Source organism: Mytilus californianus, unplaced genomic scaffold (assembly GCF_021869535.1).
Source record: "Mytilus californianus isolate M0D057914Y unplaced genomic scaffold, xbMytCali1.0.p SCAF_10, whole genome shotgun sequence".
NCBI classification, from domain to species: Eukaryota; Metazoa; Mollusca; class Bivalvia; order Mytilida; family Mytilidae; genus Mytilus; species Mytilus californianus.
The window spans coordinates 77,964,343-77,981,792 of NW_026262582.1; the positions used below are offsets into that span (position 1 = coordinate 77,964,343).

At 31.8% G+C, this 17,450-nt stretch overlaps 1 protein-coding gene across 1 annotated transcript; it reads left to right on the top strand.

Moving 5' to 3' along the window:
- The first annotated feature begins 1,404 nt into the window (after window positions 1-1,404).
- LOC127719184 (perlucin-like protein) lies at window positions 1,405-5,946 on the top strand. The gene is made up of 4 exons (XM_052225206.1): window positions 1,405-1,453; window positions 4,317-4,399; window positions 5,020-5,113; window positions 5,705-5,946. The coding sequence occupies exons 1-4, from the start codon at window positions 1,405-1,407 to the stop codon at window positions 5,944-5,946; spliced, it is 468 nt and encodes a 155-aa protein (XP_052081166.1).
- Window positions 5,947-17,450: the final 11,504 nt, after the last annotated feature.

Sequence of the window (17,450 nt, forward strand, 5' to 3'; positions counted from 1 at the left end):
AATAATGATACATATCATACAGCTTCTGTTAATCAATTATAATCTCAATTACTTACAAAAATTTCTTCAGTTACAAAATATATCATAACATTATTGATAACTTAGCGATATCATTTTTGTGTGATAATTCAAAATGAAATGATTGTTTTTTATTTTATTTTATACAAAAAATAAAACCACGAGTTAAACAATGGATTAAATCAACTTAATCTTTTATATACTATGTTTATTTATCGTGTGTTTTTTTTCCAGATCCAGTGACTACTATAATATTGTCAATATTTAAAATCTAAGATCGTCATAATGAAGAAGTAGAAAATAGAAAAATGAAATAATGTACATCAGGTTACTTTTTTTCATATTTGTTGGTATACATTTTATCAGAATAATATCCTATGTTTCAGACCCTCATGGTGACCGTTTGTATTGGGTGCAAATTGGAGAAAGGAATGAAAGGAATCTAAAATCTGCCACTTTAAATGGTTCCGATGTGAGACAACTGCTTAAATCTTACACAACATTGTCTTATTACTCATTTGACGTCTACGGGAATTATATCTACTTGTCTAACAGTACTCTAATAGTACGGATACATAAACTTTTTGAAGACGAGTACAAGGTACTTCATAATGCTACAACCACAATAGCTGTTATACGTGTGTATCCACAGGAACAGGGCGAAGGTAAAACATAACAGAAAAACTATTACTTTATTCATGTTCACTCGTAAACACTATCTCTATAACAGAATACAGTTAACATTATTAAAAAAAAAATTCTGATATACAATATTCCTTTTCAATAAGGACAACATTAACGAAATGTGTATTTTTTTGGTTAATTTTTGAGAAACAAATTATGAATTGTGTATTGGTTTGGTGAATTATCAAAGACATAGGCTAATCAAGGTACATTCGATAAAATGGGTGAATTATAATTATATCAAAAATACAAATGAAGGTTTTTCAAAATGTGTACAGTTTGTTAACCAGTTAATTCTTTCAGATAATGGGACCTGTAGTTACAAAATTGATGCATTGGAAAGGAAGATTCAAGAATTAACGTTGAACTACACAAACATTCTCAATCAACTGCCACCATCAGGTAACACTATACATATAACCATATAACACCGTGTGAGACAAATGCAATATACATTGTCAATGTTGACTGATTATATCAGAACTGATAACATTTGGTCCTGTTTCATGCAATTTAAAAATAAAATGGTAAATTACGAAGATTTACCATGTTTACCAAGGCATGAACTTATTATTAAAAGCATATGAAAACATGCAATACATTAAATAAATAAATTTGATGTTTAGCTTTTGCCTATGTCCGTTTGATTTTATTTTCGAATACAAGATTCGTAAAGTATACACAAAACATAAACATGCAAGTATGAATGTTCAACAGAAGCAGGAAAGACATATTATGTCACGACCACATGGTTTGACCCCATACATCTGAAAAAAATCTTTATTCATTTTGATAAGCCAATTGTCAGTTCTGTTTAAACTTTCGTACTCATTTATATGGTTGCAATATATGTACACATACGCTCTTATCAGTGGACGATGGTAATGGATATGCGGATTAGTAGTGTTTTATGCAGATGCAAGTTTCCTTTGCTGTTTTATTTTCCTTAAAACATGTAATGATTTATATGAAAGTATTTGGTTTCCGTTCTATTTCGTGAAGCATTGCACGCCTACCATGGTAACTCAGTGGTGGATCTTCTATTTTTCAACATGTTATGTGTAATAAACAATTCAATCTTCCCCAAATGCATGCATGTAACAAACTAATTGATCTTCCATAAATGTAACAAACTATTCGATCTTAAATAAATGTAACAAACTATTCATGGGCAGGACAATTTTGGCTTACAACTCAACCCCATTATAAAGTAATTGCACGCATATAAACGTATATTGGGTGTAGCAATAATTATCCATGAATTAAAGAATGGAAATGGGGAATATGACCAAAGAGCAGACAACAACCCGACCAAAGAGCAGACAACAACCCGACCAAAGAGCAGACAACAACCGAAGGCCACCAATGGATCTTCAATGCAGCGAGAAACTCCCGCACCCGGACAATGTGTATGTCTTCTATCAAACTGGAGATGCACGCGTATATATCAAATCAGACTAACCAACCGACTCCTCAGTAAACCAGGAATTATGTAATCGGATGAAATAAGTGCAGGAATTATTAATATATCATACATACATTAATTGTTGGGTAGACACATGAACTTTTGATATGTATTTTGTAGATGCATATATATGTATATGCATATAAACGCTTAAAAAGTGTACACAACAACACCAATAACAAAAAAGGAACTATAAATGTAATTATTTATAAATATTTCGTATAACAGATATCCTTCATCAGTAAATATGATTGTGATGTTGAATGAATCATATATCAGTCTACTTAGATTAAACTATAATAAAAGGCACCCTCCTGTTGACAATTTTTTACAATATAAAGTCAAAAAGGTCAACAGGAGGGTGCCTTTTGTGTTGACTTACCATCCAAAATTTGACAACTTATCTCACCTAATCCGCGAAAAATTGGAAAGAAATCGAAAAACATCCTAAACTATCCAAGATCTTTCCCGAGCCACCTGTACTGGCTTTCCGTAGGCCCAAAAGCCTTAAAGACTTGCTGGTGAGAGCTGATTTATCCTGTCAAGCAGGCTCTTCGTCTGTGGGCTCTTGCAAGGGTTGAGGAAACAAACGATGTCTGACTTGCAAACAAATACTGGTTACCCAGACTTTTAACAGTCACTCCACTGGTACAGAATACACCATATTTTGCAATGTTAATTGCAAGACTACAAATGTTGTGTATCTCCTACAGTGTAAATGTGGCGAGTCAGAACAGCCGTTTCACAAACGAATGAACGGTCATCGTAGTGACTACCAATGCAAGCCAGACCTCCCTCTCAGTCGACATTTGAGATCACCTGGCCACACTAAGGCAGATCTCAATCGACTGACCATTACAATCATTGACCACAACTCTGCTCGGTCTAGGGAGGATAGAATCACTCGGGAAAGATTTTGGACAAGAAAATAAACAACTTTGGCACCAAATGGGATAAATGAAAAGATGTAGTTCGACTCCATGCAGTGCTTCACATTTGGGTTATATTACTTATTATTACAGTCTCTGTTTCTATTTCTTTACCTTACTCATCTCTAAAATACATCTGTTGACTATACCAATTTAAATTGCTTAATTTTTTGAGGGATGTAAAAGTACCAAGCCACGTTCAACTAGTTAACCTTAGTCAAAATTTATTATTATATTTTAACGGCCGTTTGTTTGCGATGTTTAAATACGCAGACTCTGTTGTAACTACTCTACCGTTGTCAAATTTGAAATATTTACAAATTTAGATCGTTCAGTGCTGTTTATTTGGAATTCTTATTGACGCAATCGTTCTTGTAACATCATAACTGTCGTCACCGTTAAAGCTTTAGAATTGTGCTAGTTCATATCGCACATTATTATTTTTATTTAAAGCATATATTTGAACTCTCTGTTGTAATTAGTCATATAACCTATGTCGTGTTTAACACATATTTAGAATTGTGCAAGCGTCTTACCTGATATTCGGTTTGACTTTTTTATTGTATAAATTTCAAGATTGTTATAGTTTAATCTAAGTAGACTGATATATGATTCATTCAACGTCACAATCATTTTACTGATGAAGGATATCTGTTATACGAAATATTTATAAATAATTACATTTATAGTTCCTTTTTTTGTTATTGGTGTTGTTGTGTACACTTTTTAGGCGTTTATATAATTTATTTATTGTGTACGTGTATCGTTACTCGTAACGATCCAGCGCCCTCGTGGGAAAAATCGTTTACTATTATTCAGACGTTTCATATATATATATAACTCGTCTAAACATCAACCCAATAATGTTAGATCTGTAAATTTGCTTTCGCAATTTTTTTGTTCTTCCCTCGCCTGGATTCGAACTCATGCTACTGAGATATCACCAAATCGCCTGCACTGTATCCGACCCGCTAAACCACTCGACCACCTGGGCTTCATATATATATTTGAAAAAAGTAAAATCACAAAAATATTGAACCCCGAGGAAAATTCAAAAAGAAAGTCCCTAATCAAATGGCAAAATCAAAAGCTCAAACACATCAAACGATTGGATACCAACTGTCAATTTCTGACTGGGTACAGGCATATTCTTATGTAGAAATAGGTTTAAAACGACTTACTCAGTGAAAAATTCATTAACTATTGGATTTATTTAACAGTCAGCTGTCAGTCACCATACCAGAAGATAAGAGATGGCTGTTACTTTATCAGCGACATTACTGGTTCTGGTGATGAAGCATTTGTACGTATGAATACTAAGAAGAATGTAAAGATTTAAAATAATAAAGATAAGTTAAATTCCCTAGAAACACATATCGAGACCATATAATGGGAATGAAAACAACTACTCTTTTTTTAAACGTTTGCTTTGAAACTGTTCGATACAACCAAACAAAGCCCTGGGGGACGTTTGGAACCCTAACATTTTTTTTATTGTTAAATCAGTTTAAAAGGAAACCTTTATCAAGTAAAAAGAGGCCAATGATACGAAATGGAAATAAAAACTCATCAGTAAAAATCAAACTAGCAAAGTTATGGCTAAAACAAAAGACAACAGTACATAAAACACAACATATAACAAAATTAAATCAGAGTAACACGAATCTAAACAAAAATTGTGGGGTGATCTCTGTCGTATTGGTCATAAAAGTACAAACCCGATGATAAATCTAATTCGGTTGGTCAAATTAGCGGAAAATATGACGGGATAGCAATTACGGCAATTCGAACACATCATTCATAATCTGTGAAACAAATATTAAAAAAACAATTCAACAAATTTGTAATGGCGTTTGTAAAATTTACGAAGGGTTGGCTTCTCGATACACTTATTTTTAAAGCAACTTTTTATTCTTAAATAAGGCACGTTGTACAAATCTTGGTGCATACCTAGCTAACTTTGAAACACTGGAGGAGGCCATGGCTATGAAATTGTTTCTTCAGCAGATGAATACAGGTACTATATTTAAAACAAATCCAATCGATATGATTCATGTTGTGTACATATCTTGTCGATTATGACTTTGCTATACATATTAAACGTACCGTTTGAATCATTGAAACGTTTTGATATGTATACACAACAGATGTGACATGATTGACAATGAAACGACTCTCCACCTGAGACCAAATAAAATATAAGTTCAAAGCTAAAGTCACGGTTAAAATGAGCAAACCCACATCACATAGTGAGATAGAAATTCCCAGGGGCTTTTTTGTCTGACCGTAAGTCAGACCAGTTAAACATAATCTTTTACAGGTATGTATTTTATGAAATGCTTGTATCCATACGTAATTATTAAAGCCTACATGCATTCGTTTTCTTAATGTATTTTTATCAACGTAGAAATGCTGAAAATAAAGCACGATAGTATTGATTTAAATTTTACACATTGACTAAAAATATTTTATTTTGAAAAAGAAATTTATGCTATCAAAACACACTGGTTACAATGATTACAATAAGCATCATCATTCATATATGCTTTCTATTTTTCATGATGAAGATTACGACGATGTTGTTAATGGTAATGTCAATTTATTTCAGGTGTACACTATTTTGTTGGCGGACGTAACATCAACAGATATCTCCAAAGTGGAGATTGGAGGTGGATTAAAAATGGTAATGCAACACAAATGACGTATTTTGCTTTTGGTAATGGACAACCCGGAGGAACAGCATTAGACGAACAAGACTGCATGTTATTCTATGCCAATGATAGATATAAGTTTTATGATGTTAGCTGCGACCATAGTAACAGTCAAGGCGGTTATATTTGTGAAAATTAAAGGGGACTAGAGCATAGTTATGTCATATCATCAAATCGTTTATTTTGTATTAATCTTTAAAATAAATTTAAAATTATCTAAGTCATACTCATTGAATTTCATTTTTTTTTCTTCAGAAAATACGTCATACATGTAGGACAAATTGTCGTAAATGTGTTGGAATTTTAATCATATGATTATAAAATTAAAGATTAGCTGTCAATGTATTTAGTTTAATGAGTCTAAGAACGTCAGATCTTATTGTCAAGGAGAGGTTTGGTAAAATTATAGATTTTTTAAACATATTTCGGTATTGTTTTTACAGTGCTAAAAAGAAAGGAGGTGAAATGCACCAATGAAACATTAAACACTCATCAGATGACGAAAAAACCTAAATTTACATGTCCAACAACTAAAACCGACGAAATAACTACCAACCAGATATGTTATGATGTACACTTTACACATATAGGCCACCACACGAACTTCAACAAGGAGAAAAACAATACCATGTACCAAGCTCTAAAAGTCTGCAACATATCAAAATGTTAAACCATTCAAAATAAAAAAAATAACGGCCTTATTTTTGAATATAAAAACTCAAAACAAAAATGATTTTCTTTGAGAGTGCTGATAGTTTCGGTGGATAAGTCTTTGCTAGTGAAAAGACAATATCAACTTAACAAAAATAAGACAAAACTTCAATTAGTGTCACATATAATAGATTTAGTTAAAAGACGACATGCACCATATATACAACAGTTATCTTTTGTTACGTACTCTATGAAGTGAATTTTTACCTCCTTCAACTAAAACTTTTTGTTCTTCTTGTAAATAAAGAACGTCAACTATCCGACTTCTCTTTCATATTGACTCCTTTTGTCGAATAATTTATTCGAATTGTATCCTGAGCGTTAGGTCATGTGTAAATTTACGACAAATCTATGACTTCCACAAATTATTTCGATTCTAAAAGGACAAATATAGTCATTAAAAACTGAAGCGAGGGTGTATATTCTCTCTGTAGGCCTATTCTCAAACCCAACATTTGCCATTTTTGATTTCCATGTTTTTCTCGTAACCTACCGTCAAATCCAAAGTTGACATTTCGTAACAAAGGAACCGCCATGTTGACTTGCTGAAATCAGTTAATATGCAATAGAATAGAAAACAACAAAACCTACTTCATAAACGCATTTTATTGAAATATTATAAATATTTCGATGGTTCAAGTAACGAACAAACCTTCATTTTTAGTGTTTTCATTTGTATGTCGTCATGTTTTTAAATGACTTAAATGCGCCAAAAGAATAAATGGACATTCGCAAAATTTTGTTTTAATTTGATGTTTTTCCGAGCTATTGTGCATTGATTATTTTTGTTATGCATCCCAATAAGAATAAAACTTTTTTAGTCTTTTTTCAATTGCAACTTTTAAAACAATAAAATCGGCATAGCGTTTGCAAATAGGTTCCGATACATGTGGATTTACGTGGGAGGTATATTCTAACATCCATTATTATGTATATCTCTGAGTCTGCGCTAAGTATAGATATATCGAAAATTTTAACACGGTGTTGTTTACAACGCAAAAGAAACACGTCATATTAGAATAAAATATAAACAAGACCTAATGTTTTCTCCTGCCTGTCATATTATAATTCAGCATTTATTGTATGTGCTCTATGAAAACGCTACATTTACTTTTTCTTAAAGCTACGATATATCAAAAGTCGTGTCTTGTGAATGCGTGTTATATTCACGTTTGCCGTAATCCATTTTGATTAAAGTTGAACATACGTAAACCATTTTGAATTTCTGTTCCAAACTAGTAACGTGTGTCACGAATCAGAAAAAATAAAATACTTTATAAGAGCAGTAGATCACATTAAACATGCATCGATAAAATCACAAAGTATTTCAATATAAGAAAATGCAGTTTAGTTCATAGTAAAAAACGAGAAATTTCGCAAAGAAAACGTTCTTATTCTTAATGAACGTAGATAAAGGCAACAGTAGTATACCGCTGTTCGGATTTCATAAATCGATCGAGAAAAAAAAAACAAATCCGGGTTACAAACTAAAACTGAGGGAAACGCATCAAATATAAGAGAACTACGACATAACAAAAACACAACATTAAAATGTAACACACACAGAAACGAACTATAATATAACAATGGCCATTTTCTTGACTTGGTACAGGACATTTTAAGAAAAAAAGAAAAAAAATGGTGGGTTGAACCTGGTTTTGTGGCATGCCAAACCTCCCGCCTTTATGGAAATGTTAAATATAACATTAAAATTACAACATTACATGACATGACTACAATACAAATAAATGGGAGAACATATAGGACAGAGAAACACACGAATAATAGCTAACAAAAGGTACCAGGTTTAAAATTTAATACGCCAGACGTGCGTTTCGTCCATACAAGACCAACTAGTGACGCTCAGATGAAAAAAGTTCGAAAGCCAAAACAAGTACAAAATTGAAGAGCACTGAGGACCAAAAATTCCAAAAGTTGTGACCAATACGGCTAGGGTTTTCTGCCTGGGATAAGAACATCCTTATTATTTAGAATAATTCATACTTTTGCAAACAGTAAATTTTATAAAATGACTATATACTAGATATACATGATAAAACCGAAGTTTTGACTAACTACAGAATAAAAACGGATACATTACATAAAACAACCCCAAACAGCACATAAAAATACACAGCCGAGTTAACCAAAGCCATCGACACACAAAGTGACGTCACATTTGAATTTCTAAAAAGATTTCCCAAAATAAGATAGAATTATGATAGAATTCAAGATTAGATTTGTAAGACTGATTTAAAATTTATTAATAACAATGAAAATTACAATACTAATTAATATCAAATTGTGGTAGTAATTAGATAATTAATTGTATTATCTAGCTATGTCTGTGTTTCTTCTGAATCAAAGTGTAAACCAAATATATCGTATAAATTTCGTTGATTCAAACTAAAATCTAATCAATGAACTGGATGATTAATTATCTTTACCATAACACACGAATACAACAGAAAAAAATAAGATTTACAACTACAAACTTTAAGGCATATGACAAAATCCGATGAGAATAACAAATATAACATCAAAACTAAATACATGAATTTAGGATAGAAAAGTACCGTGACACGTCTTATAGCAATGCAAATTCACACTCAGCAAAACAATCACAATCGGGAATAAGTCACGTTCGGTAATTAAAAGATCAGGCGACGTAATGTCAAACCACAATCTAACACGTGGTAAAAATGTCCTTAGTTAGTTTGGACAAAGACGCATCGTATGGATCAACCAATTCGTAAATCGAGAGGTAAATGACATCTGCTGTAAATGTATACTATGTATACTATGACTAAACGGATACAATTTAGAAGCGGTCATGTTCATTGTCAATACACGATTACTGAAATCATTTGTGTTTAACGCCACTTTTAACTATAATGTGCAATTTTGTTGCGGTGATACAGTTGCTGCTCAAAAGGAAGCTTTTAAACAAATAATTCTAATTGCTGAAGTTGAAGTCATCCACGAGATGATTGACCGTAATTGATATCTGTTAGACGTTGTCATTTAATTTTGTTCGTAAATATAAGTAGTTCTTTGTTGTGTTGTGTTGATACGTAGTGATTCAATGATTTCAAGCCATATTTCATTTGATTGTGTACTTGCTCGCACAGTACTAAAGTTCACAAATGTTCAAAAATGAATCATGTTTTTCTCGTATATTAAGCTTGACATAACAGACAGTTTTATATTTTTGTAAACGTTAACCAATAAATTTGTGCAGATAAATATGCAATAAATTTAAAAAATACTTGAACATGCGATAATTCAAAGCGAACTGTATATTTACAGATATAGTTGATGCATATTGCACTTATCATTTTACGTTAAAGGTTGAATATATATTTAATCATGCAGTAATGTTTATTGACTGTTGTGTTTGGAACATCATGTAATGCGGTCACTTGCGTGTTTCACATCAAACACAGGTTTGTATTTGTTCTCGTCATATCAATTAATTAAGTTTTTTGTCAATTCAAATGAGAGAAAATATCAATTTAAAATATATATGCACTTAATGAAATTTTGTTTAATCTAGAATATATGTCTATTTAGAGAGTGATAGTCAAATCGTTCTTAATTTGTTCTTTTTCCTAATTTCTCGCAAATAGTGTGCTTTTTATGAGTTATGTTTGTACATATATGTATGTGTTTCGCAGTTATATAATTATGCATTACTGGACTATTCTGATTTTCTGTACCATTGTCCGTGTTCAAATCGTTTGTTTAAAATGATATATAAAACGTCAGTTAAACCGGCGAGTTTCAAACGTAAAATTAACTCCAATCCAATGACTTCGGTATTTTAATTTGAAAACGCTTATGTTCCTTGTGATTAATGATCGAAGTTACTGTGTCCTATTTTTGATGAAATATTCTCACTTTGAGATAATGATGGGATATTTGCAAGTTAGGGAGGACTGCCTTATTATTACTGCGGACCTATTTATCGAACGAATTACAATGTATTAAACAAGCTTATGCATCTAACATTTCTAAATATTAACGAACATGCTGTTTGTTTTAATTTGGTTTTTTTTTCAGATAACAACACAATTCTTTCCTTCGCAAAATAATTTAAAATGAATGGATATGCTTGGTTGTTGACATTTTGCTTTTTTTGTGTTTTTAACATCCGTCTTGGTTAATTTTTTTTCAATTATTTTTCAATTATTTAATAAACCATCAAGCTACATATGACTATTAATAAGCTAGATACATCATGTTTGAGATCAAGAAAATAAGAAAAACCTTACCTTTTTACTTATTTCAAAATGTATTACACGTGTGTATGTCAATAGTATTTGCAATTAACGAACTATGTGTTTAAATGCTTTATACATATTTATCTTTATCTAATTCATGAAAGGATATGCTTTTCAATTCAAATAGTCATACATGTTTAAATTCACCGTTGTTCGTATAACTGTGGTACCATGTAACAGGACTGTCTTCTTCAATTAATGTACTTTTAAGAAATAAAAAGTAATAAAAAAGCATAAAATAGAACAACAACCTATCCCAAGCATGATTGAATTTGAGCAATTTATTTCAGGGTAAATTTTTTGCAATTCTTTAACCGATTTTCACTTAGATACAGCGCGTTAATCGTTAAACTGAATTTCATACAACTGAGAGGTTTAGCTAGCTTTAAAACCAGGTTCAATCCACCATTTTCTACATAAGAAAATGCTTGTACTAATTCAGGAATATGACAGTTGTTATCCATTCGTTTGATGTGTTTAAACTTTTGATTTTGCCATTTGATTGGGGACTTTCCTTTTTTCAATTTTCCTCGGAGTTCAGTATTTTTGTGATTTTACTTTTTTCAACGAGAGAGGTTGAACATGCTTCAAACAAGCTCATATCTAGCTTCTTTGTGAATACGTAGTAATCACATATACAGTGATTATCAATGAGAGGCAAAAACTAACACATGGATAGAATAACTCCTCAATCAAAAGCAAACCTACAACACTATATCATCATAATCAAAAACAAAAGACGACACCAAAAGATAAAAGCAGTGTACAAAATACAACATAGAAAAGGGGATAAGTCGCAAGTGCTTTGAATAAATTATTTAACAGTTGAATGATAGATAGAAACAAATAGTTATCATAGAAAATTAACGAAAACCTACAAGAGAAATTAGCAGAAAATAATTTTGCTTAATTCTACCTCCACCATATTTGGATCGTGGATATTGCAGTTACATAATCAGTTAACCACCACGGATGTTTGTATGCTTAGTCTTCTAAAAATGTTATAAACACCAAATGTGAATTATTGCTATAGTACTCTAAATAATAAAGATACTACACTTTGGAAAGATTCGGGCATTTCATAGTTTAACATATCTGAAAGCCCCAATGTTTTTACGTTTGTGCATGTCTTTTGCTTATACATTTTCTATAATGAATAACTTTAATTACCAGCTAGATATTAAAATAACACTAATAAGAACTATTACAAAAAAAAACAGAATTTCATACCCGTCGTATCGGTTTGTGTACTAAGTTTTATATGCCGATGAGTCTTTTGTATTGTAATTATAAAAAAAAAGATGTGGTATGATTGCCAATGATACAACTCTCAACAAGAGACAAAATGACACAGAAATAAAAAAAAACTTAAGGTCACTGTAAGGCCTTCAACAATGAGCAATCCCATACCGCATAGTCAGCTAGAAAAGGCCCCAAAATGACAAATATGTGATGTTCTGTACTCTCTAGTGTCGTATTGATTTTCACTGTCCGTCTTACTTTGACAGGTGTTTGTTTACTTCTTATTTTTTAAGGTAAATTTGAGTTCGATGTTTTTGTTGTACAATTTTCCTATCAGTCTAGATTCACATTGTATCTTCCTTATTTACTTTGTAGCTTGACAGTTACAATGTATGCCGTTTATAAACGACGTATTACATTTTTTTCCTTTATCGTAGTCCAATTTCAATATTAAAGTATGTTTTCTCTTATTTTAATTTGCTAGAACAAATGAATTGTATTCACTTGTACGTATTTACTTTGTCAAATTGTATTGTTCTTTATTTTAGAAATTTTAGAAATACGAAGGTTGCTTCAATTGCTTGATGTGAGTTATCATATCGGTTTAATACAATTTAAACCTGTAGTTTTTTCTCGAATCATTTATGACATGTGAAGTTCATTGTATTCTTGATATGATAAGAACAGCGATTACTTTTATAACAGGACATCAAACCAAGATTTTGTTTGCAACACCACTAAGTATAAAAGAATATGATTTGGATACTGGAGGCGTAAAAGTTGTCGCCAACATTAGATACATCTATTCAATTGACTAAGACAAAAACGGTTTTGTCTACTGCTCATCAATTCATCAAAACGTTATTCAAAAGTAAGCAAATTTAACACCTGCGAGTTTAAGCAATACATAAAAATACAATACTGATTACGAAATAAAAGGAAATGTAAGACGTAATAATTTTTTTAAGTTAATCTAATCATATTGACAGATGATACCGTAAAATTGCATTTTTATTAAAACTATAACTATCTATTATCGTGTTTCGTTTGATCTTGTTATTGTATTTCACAAATTATTCTAATCATTAATATTATTATTATCATTGGTATAACGTTGTTAATATCAACATCATATATTTAGATTTCAATATCCTTTGGAAGACTATTTTACAAGAACAATTGTGTCGAATGCAGATGAACCCGTCGTTATTGCAATTGATCAGGATAGCAATCAGTTGTATTGGATAGACAACAACAAAGATAGAATCCAGAGAAGTGATATACATGGACAAAATGTAACATCTGTACTGTCATTCGATCATCCCACTTCGCTTGACTTAGATGTAAAAAACAGGTTGGTGTTATTAATATATAATTTGAAGAGGTATGTTCGGTGCACGATGTAGTGACGATATCGCCGATATTGTCAACTTCGTTCGTGATTTTATACCTGCTCGCAATATTGTCTACATCGTCCTCTTTCCTGTCTACATCGTTGACTTCGCCGACATTGTGATGTTGACAGCATCGTTACGACATCGTCTACATCGTCCCCCTTTCCTGTTTACATCGTTGACATCGCCGACATCGTGATGATAACCACATCCTGACGACATTATCTACATCGGTTTTCATACTGTCTACATCGTTGACACCGCCGATATTGCGATGTTGACAACATCGTGACGACATCGTTTACATCGCCCCCCTTGGCTGTCAACATTGTTGACATTGCCGACATCGCGAAGTTGACAACATTGTTACAACATCGTCTAAATCGTTCTACTTGCTGTTACATTGTTGACCATGCCGATATTACTGTGTTTGTTATACGATACACTCAGTATATGTTTCATAATTGGAATTGTATGACTTCGTATTTTGTCTTTTTAGTTTATGAAACTATAACCCATATAAATGGAAAAGGAATGCCGGAAAAAAGTCTAAATTAGCGCCTCTGCTAAGTCAGGAGTTTTTTTGTCATTGATGTGTCATTGTAAACACGAGTAATGTGTTTGCGATATCGGCAATGTAAACGATGTAGACAAGAGTCCTTACTCAAAACTGCGGCTATTTAAAGATGTGTATAACAGCGTTAAAAAGTATTATTTATATTTGTACGGTCATATGTATCATTTCAAATAATCGTATTTATTGTATAAACTTAAGATAATTAAATTCTTCTCTCATGCATTGATTTAAAAAAAAAATTGTAATTGAGGATTTTTATTCTTTTATTTTTTTATTCATTTCAAACACAATATTCTGTAATGTTGTCGTTAACTTCCATGATTGCTTTGTTAGTTGTTTATTTTTAAGAGAACCTAAGCTATGCATTATTATGCTACACCAATAACGTATCATGACATTTGATCAGGTAAATTCCTCCTGAAACTAATATGCAACGTGTATTCCAAATAATTTACAATATATCAGCAGCTTATCGAATTGCGTAATTGTATGTTATTCCCTCTCTTTTTAAGCACTAATAAATATAAATGGTTATTTTTTTCTAAATTAAAAATACTGTTTGATATTAAGAATTTTGAAAAATCGAACATAACAAAAATACCAAACTCCGAGGAAAAATATAAATGGAAAGTCCCTACGCAAATGTAAAAATCACATCAAAGAAATGGAGAACAACTGTTATATTCCTAACTTGGTACAGTCATTTTCTTATGTATGTGGACTAAACTAGGTTGTATATCTAGCACAATCTCTCACTTGTATGACAGTCGCAAACATTCCTTTCTAATGACAACGAAAACCAGCTCTTCAAAATATACATTCATATAAACTCTAAATGTACCGTTTCTGTTTTCTATTGTGTTAGCTATATGACTGAACTTCAAAAACATGAATTTTTTCTTATAACATTCGATACTGACAATCTCTTAGAACAATTCGATTTAAACAACATGTATATTAGTATGTGTCTAGAAATTTATGAACGCATAACACATGTAAAAACTGCTGGAAAATTATAGTTTGGTTAATATTAACCAAACTATAATTTTCCAAATAATTTCCAATATATCACCGTCGTATGTACATGTGTGTGATAGAGTATCATAGTTTCTCATTTTTGATTTGGTATACACATTTTCAAAGTCTGGTATATTTATTATTGGTAATCCCAATTCATCTCAACTCATATTTCGTATATGTGAGAGTCTTTGTAACAATCAGGCAATTTGTAGAAAAAAATCAAAACCGGGTCTAACAGCCTATTTTATAGTTACACTCACCCAGAGTTAGAAATGGGAAGTCGTGTCAACATGTCTGATAAAACGAGAAATCTCTAGATAACTTATATTTAGAATGACAGCAAATGACGAAGTGAGCTCCCCTTAATTGTAAATTTTAAAATGTATCTTTTATTACCAGAACAGGAAATGGAAACGATTGTTGTGTCCTTGCATCATTATACCATTTGAACATACATTATTGTCAACTTGGGTTGGTTTTTGTTTATATTGTTTTCACCCCTGCATGATTCTTAGGCAAAATAATACTTAAGATCAATATACTAGTAACTAATTTCTTCAAATCAAAACTTGGCGATACTGTTGTCGTGTGACTGTTAGAGTATATAAAGCGGCTAAATTTGTGACACATTTCCTGAAAAAAATGTCAGAATAAAGCAACAAATAGAGGTAACAGTAGTATACAAAATAATAAATCGAGTGAGAGAAAACAAATCTGGTTTACAAACTAAAATCGAGTGAAACACCTCAATTATAAGAGCATATGAACCATTTAAGTCAGAAATAAACTATTCTTTACTATCGTTCCAACGTTTTTTGTATTAAACTTGTATATATGTAAACTAATCTTTCTCTTAAAATACAATGTTTTTTTTTATTAAACTTGTATATATGTAAACTAATCTTTCTCTTAAATACAATGTTTTTTTTATTAAACTTGTATATACGTAAACTAATTTTTCTCTTAAATACAATGTTTTTTTTTATTAAACTTGTATATATGTAAACTAATCTTTCGTTTTTTTATAGATGGATGTATTTTATTACCTGTAATGAATCAAGCCGTGCTAGCTGCACAATACAAAGATCAGGACTAGATGGAAATAATGTTCAAACTATAGTCAATGATACGTCTTTAGCGGGAAGCCTACGTATAGGTACATGTATTTCTGAGCTTCCAATCAATGTATATATATTTATATATTGACAGATAAAAACAACATTTGTCTACAGTGATGCGTAATGTAATTGTTGAATGCTATTTATGTGATACATCAGAAACTATGACAATAATGTATGTATTCTACCCTCGAAATCAAATTTGCACGTTATTATATATATATCTACAATTTGAGATGCAAGGATCGAGAATTGTTATTGTGCACAAAAAACTCCCCGAATAGTCAGTGTTTGATTTCCATGAAGATAAATAGTGTAAAAATAAAATTGAGAATGGAAATGGGGAATATGTCAAAGAGACAACAACCCGACCATAGAGCAGACAACAGCCGAAGGCCACCAATGAGTCTTCAATGATGCGAGAAACTCCCGCACCCGGAGGTTTCCTTCAGCTGGCCTCTAAACTCCCGCACCCGGAGGTTTCCTTCAGCTGGCCTCTAAACTCCCGCACCCGGAGGTTTCCTTCACCTGGCCTCTAAACAAATATGTATACTAGTTCAGTGATAATGGACGTCATACTAAACTCCGAATTATACACAAGAAACTAAAATTAAAAATCATACAAGACTAACAAAGGCCAGAGGCTCCTGACTTGGGACAGGCGCAAAATTGCGGCGGGGTAAAACATGTTTTTTGAGATCTCAATCCTCCCCCTATACCTCTAGCCAATGAAGAAAAAACAAACGCGCAACAATACGCACAGTAAAACTCAGTTTAAGAGAAATCTGAGTCCGATGTCAGAATATGAAACAAAAGAAAATAAACAAAATGACAATAATACATAAATAAAAACAGACTACTAGCAGTTACTGACATGCCAGCTCCAGACCTCAACTAAACTGATTGAAAGATTATGTCTTCATCATATGAATATCAGGCACAATCCCTCCTGTTAGGGGTTTAGTAAATTATATCATCTTGAAATATACGAGAAGAACATAGCCCGTGTCATGCCAACAACTGGTTTTAGAATAAATGTGTTTAATTCCGATGCAAAGACCCTATGAGTTAATCAATATGAAAACCAAAATATGCAATCTTTAATGACCTGAAAACAGTATCGTAACTTTATCCCTTCTTGATAAGTCTGTTTAAAGGTTTTGTTAGCTTTTGAGGTGAATACTGACATTTTTCCGCTTTGTAAAGAATATTATCATAAACGATTGGATGTGAAATACCTGAACGTATAAGATGTCTGCATGTTGAGTTATATTTACGAATGATTTCCTTATACCGAT

Excerpts from the sequence above, each read along its gene's own strand:
- LOC127719184 (XM_052225206.1), top strand. The coding sequence starts at position 1,405 with ATGAATGTTCAACAGAAGCAGGAAAGACATATTATGTCACGACCACAT. Across the intron at positions 4,400-5,019 it reads GTTCTGGTGATGAAGCATTT|GCACGTTGTACAAATCTTGG; the intron begins GTACGTATGAAT and ends TTCTTAAATAAG. Across the intron at positions 5,114-5,704 it reads TCTTCAGCAGATGAATACAG|GTGTACACTATTTTGTTGGC; the intron begins GTACTATATTTA and ends AATTTATTTCAG.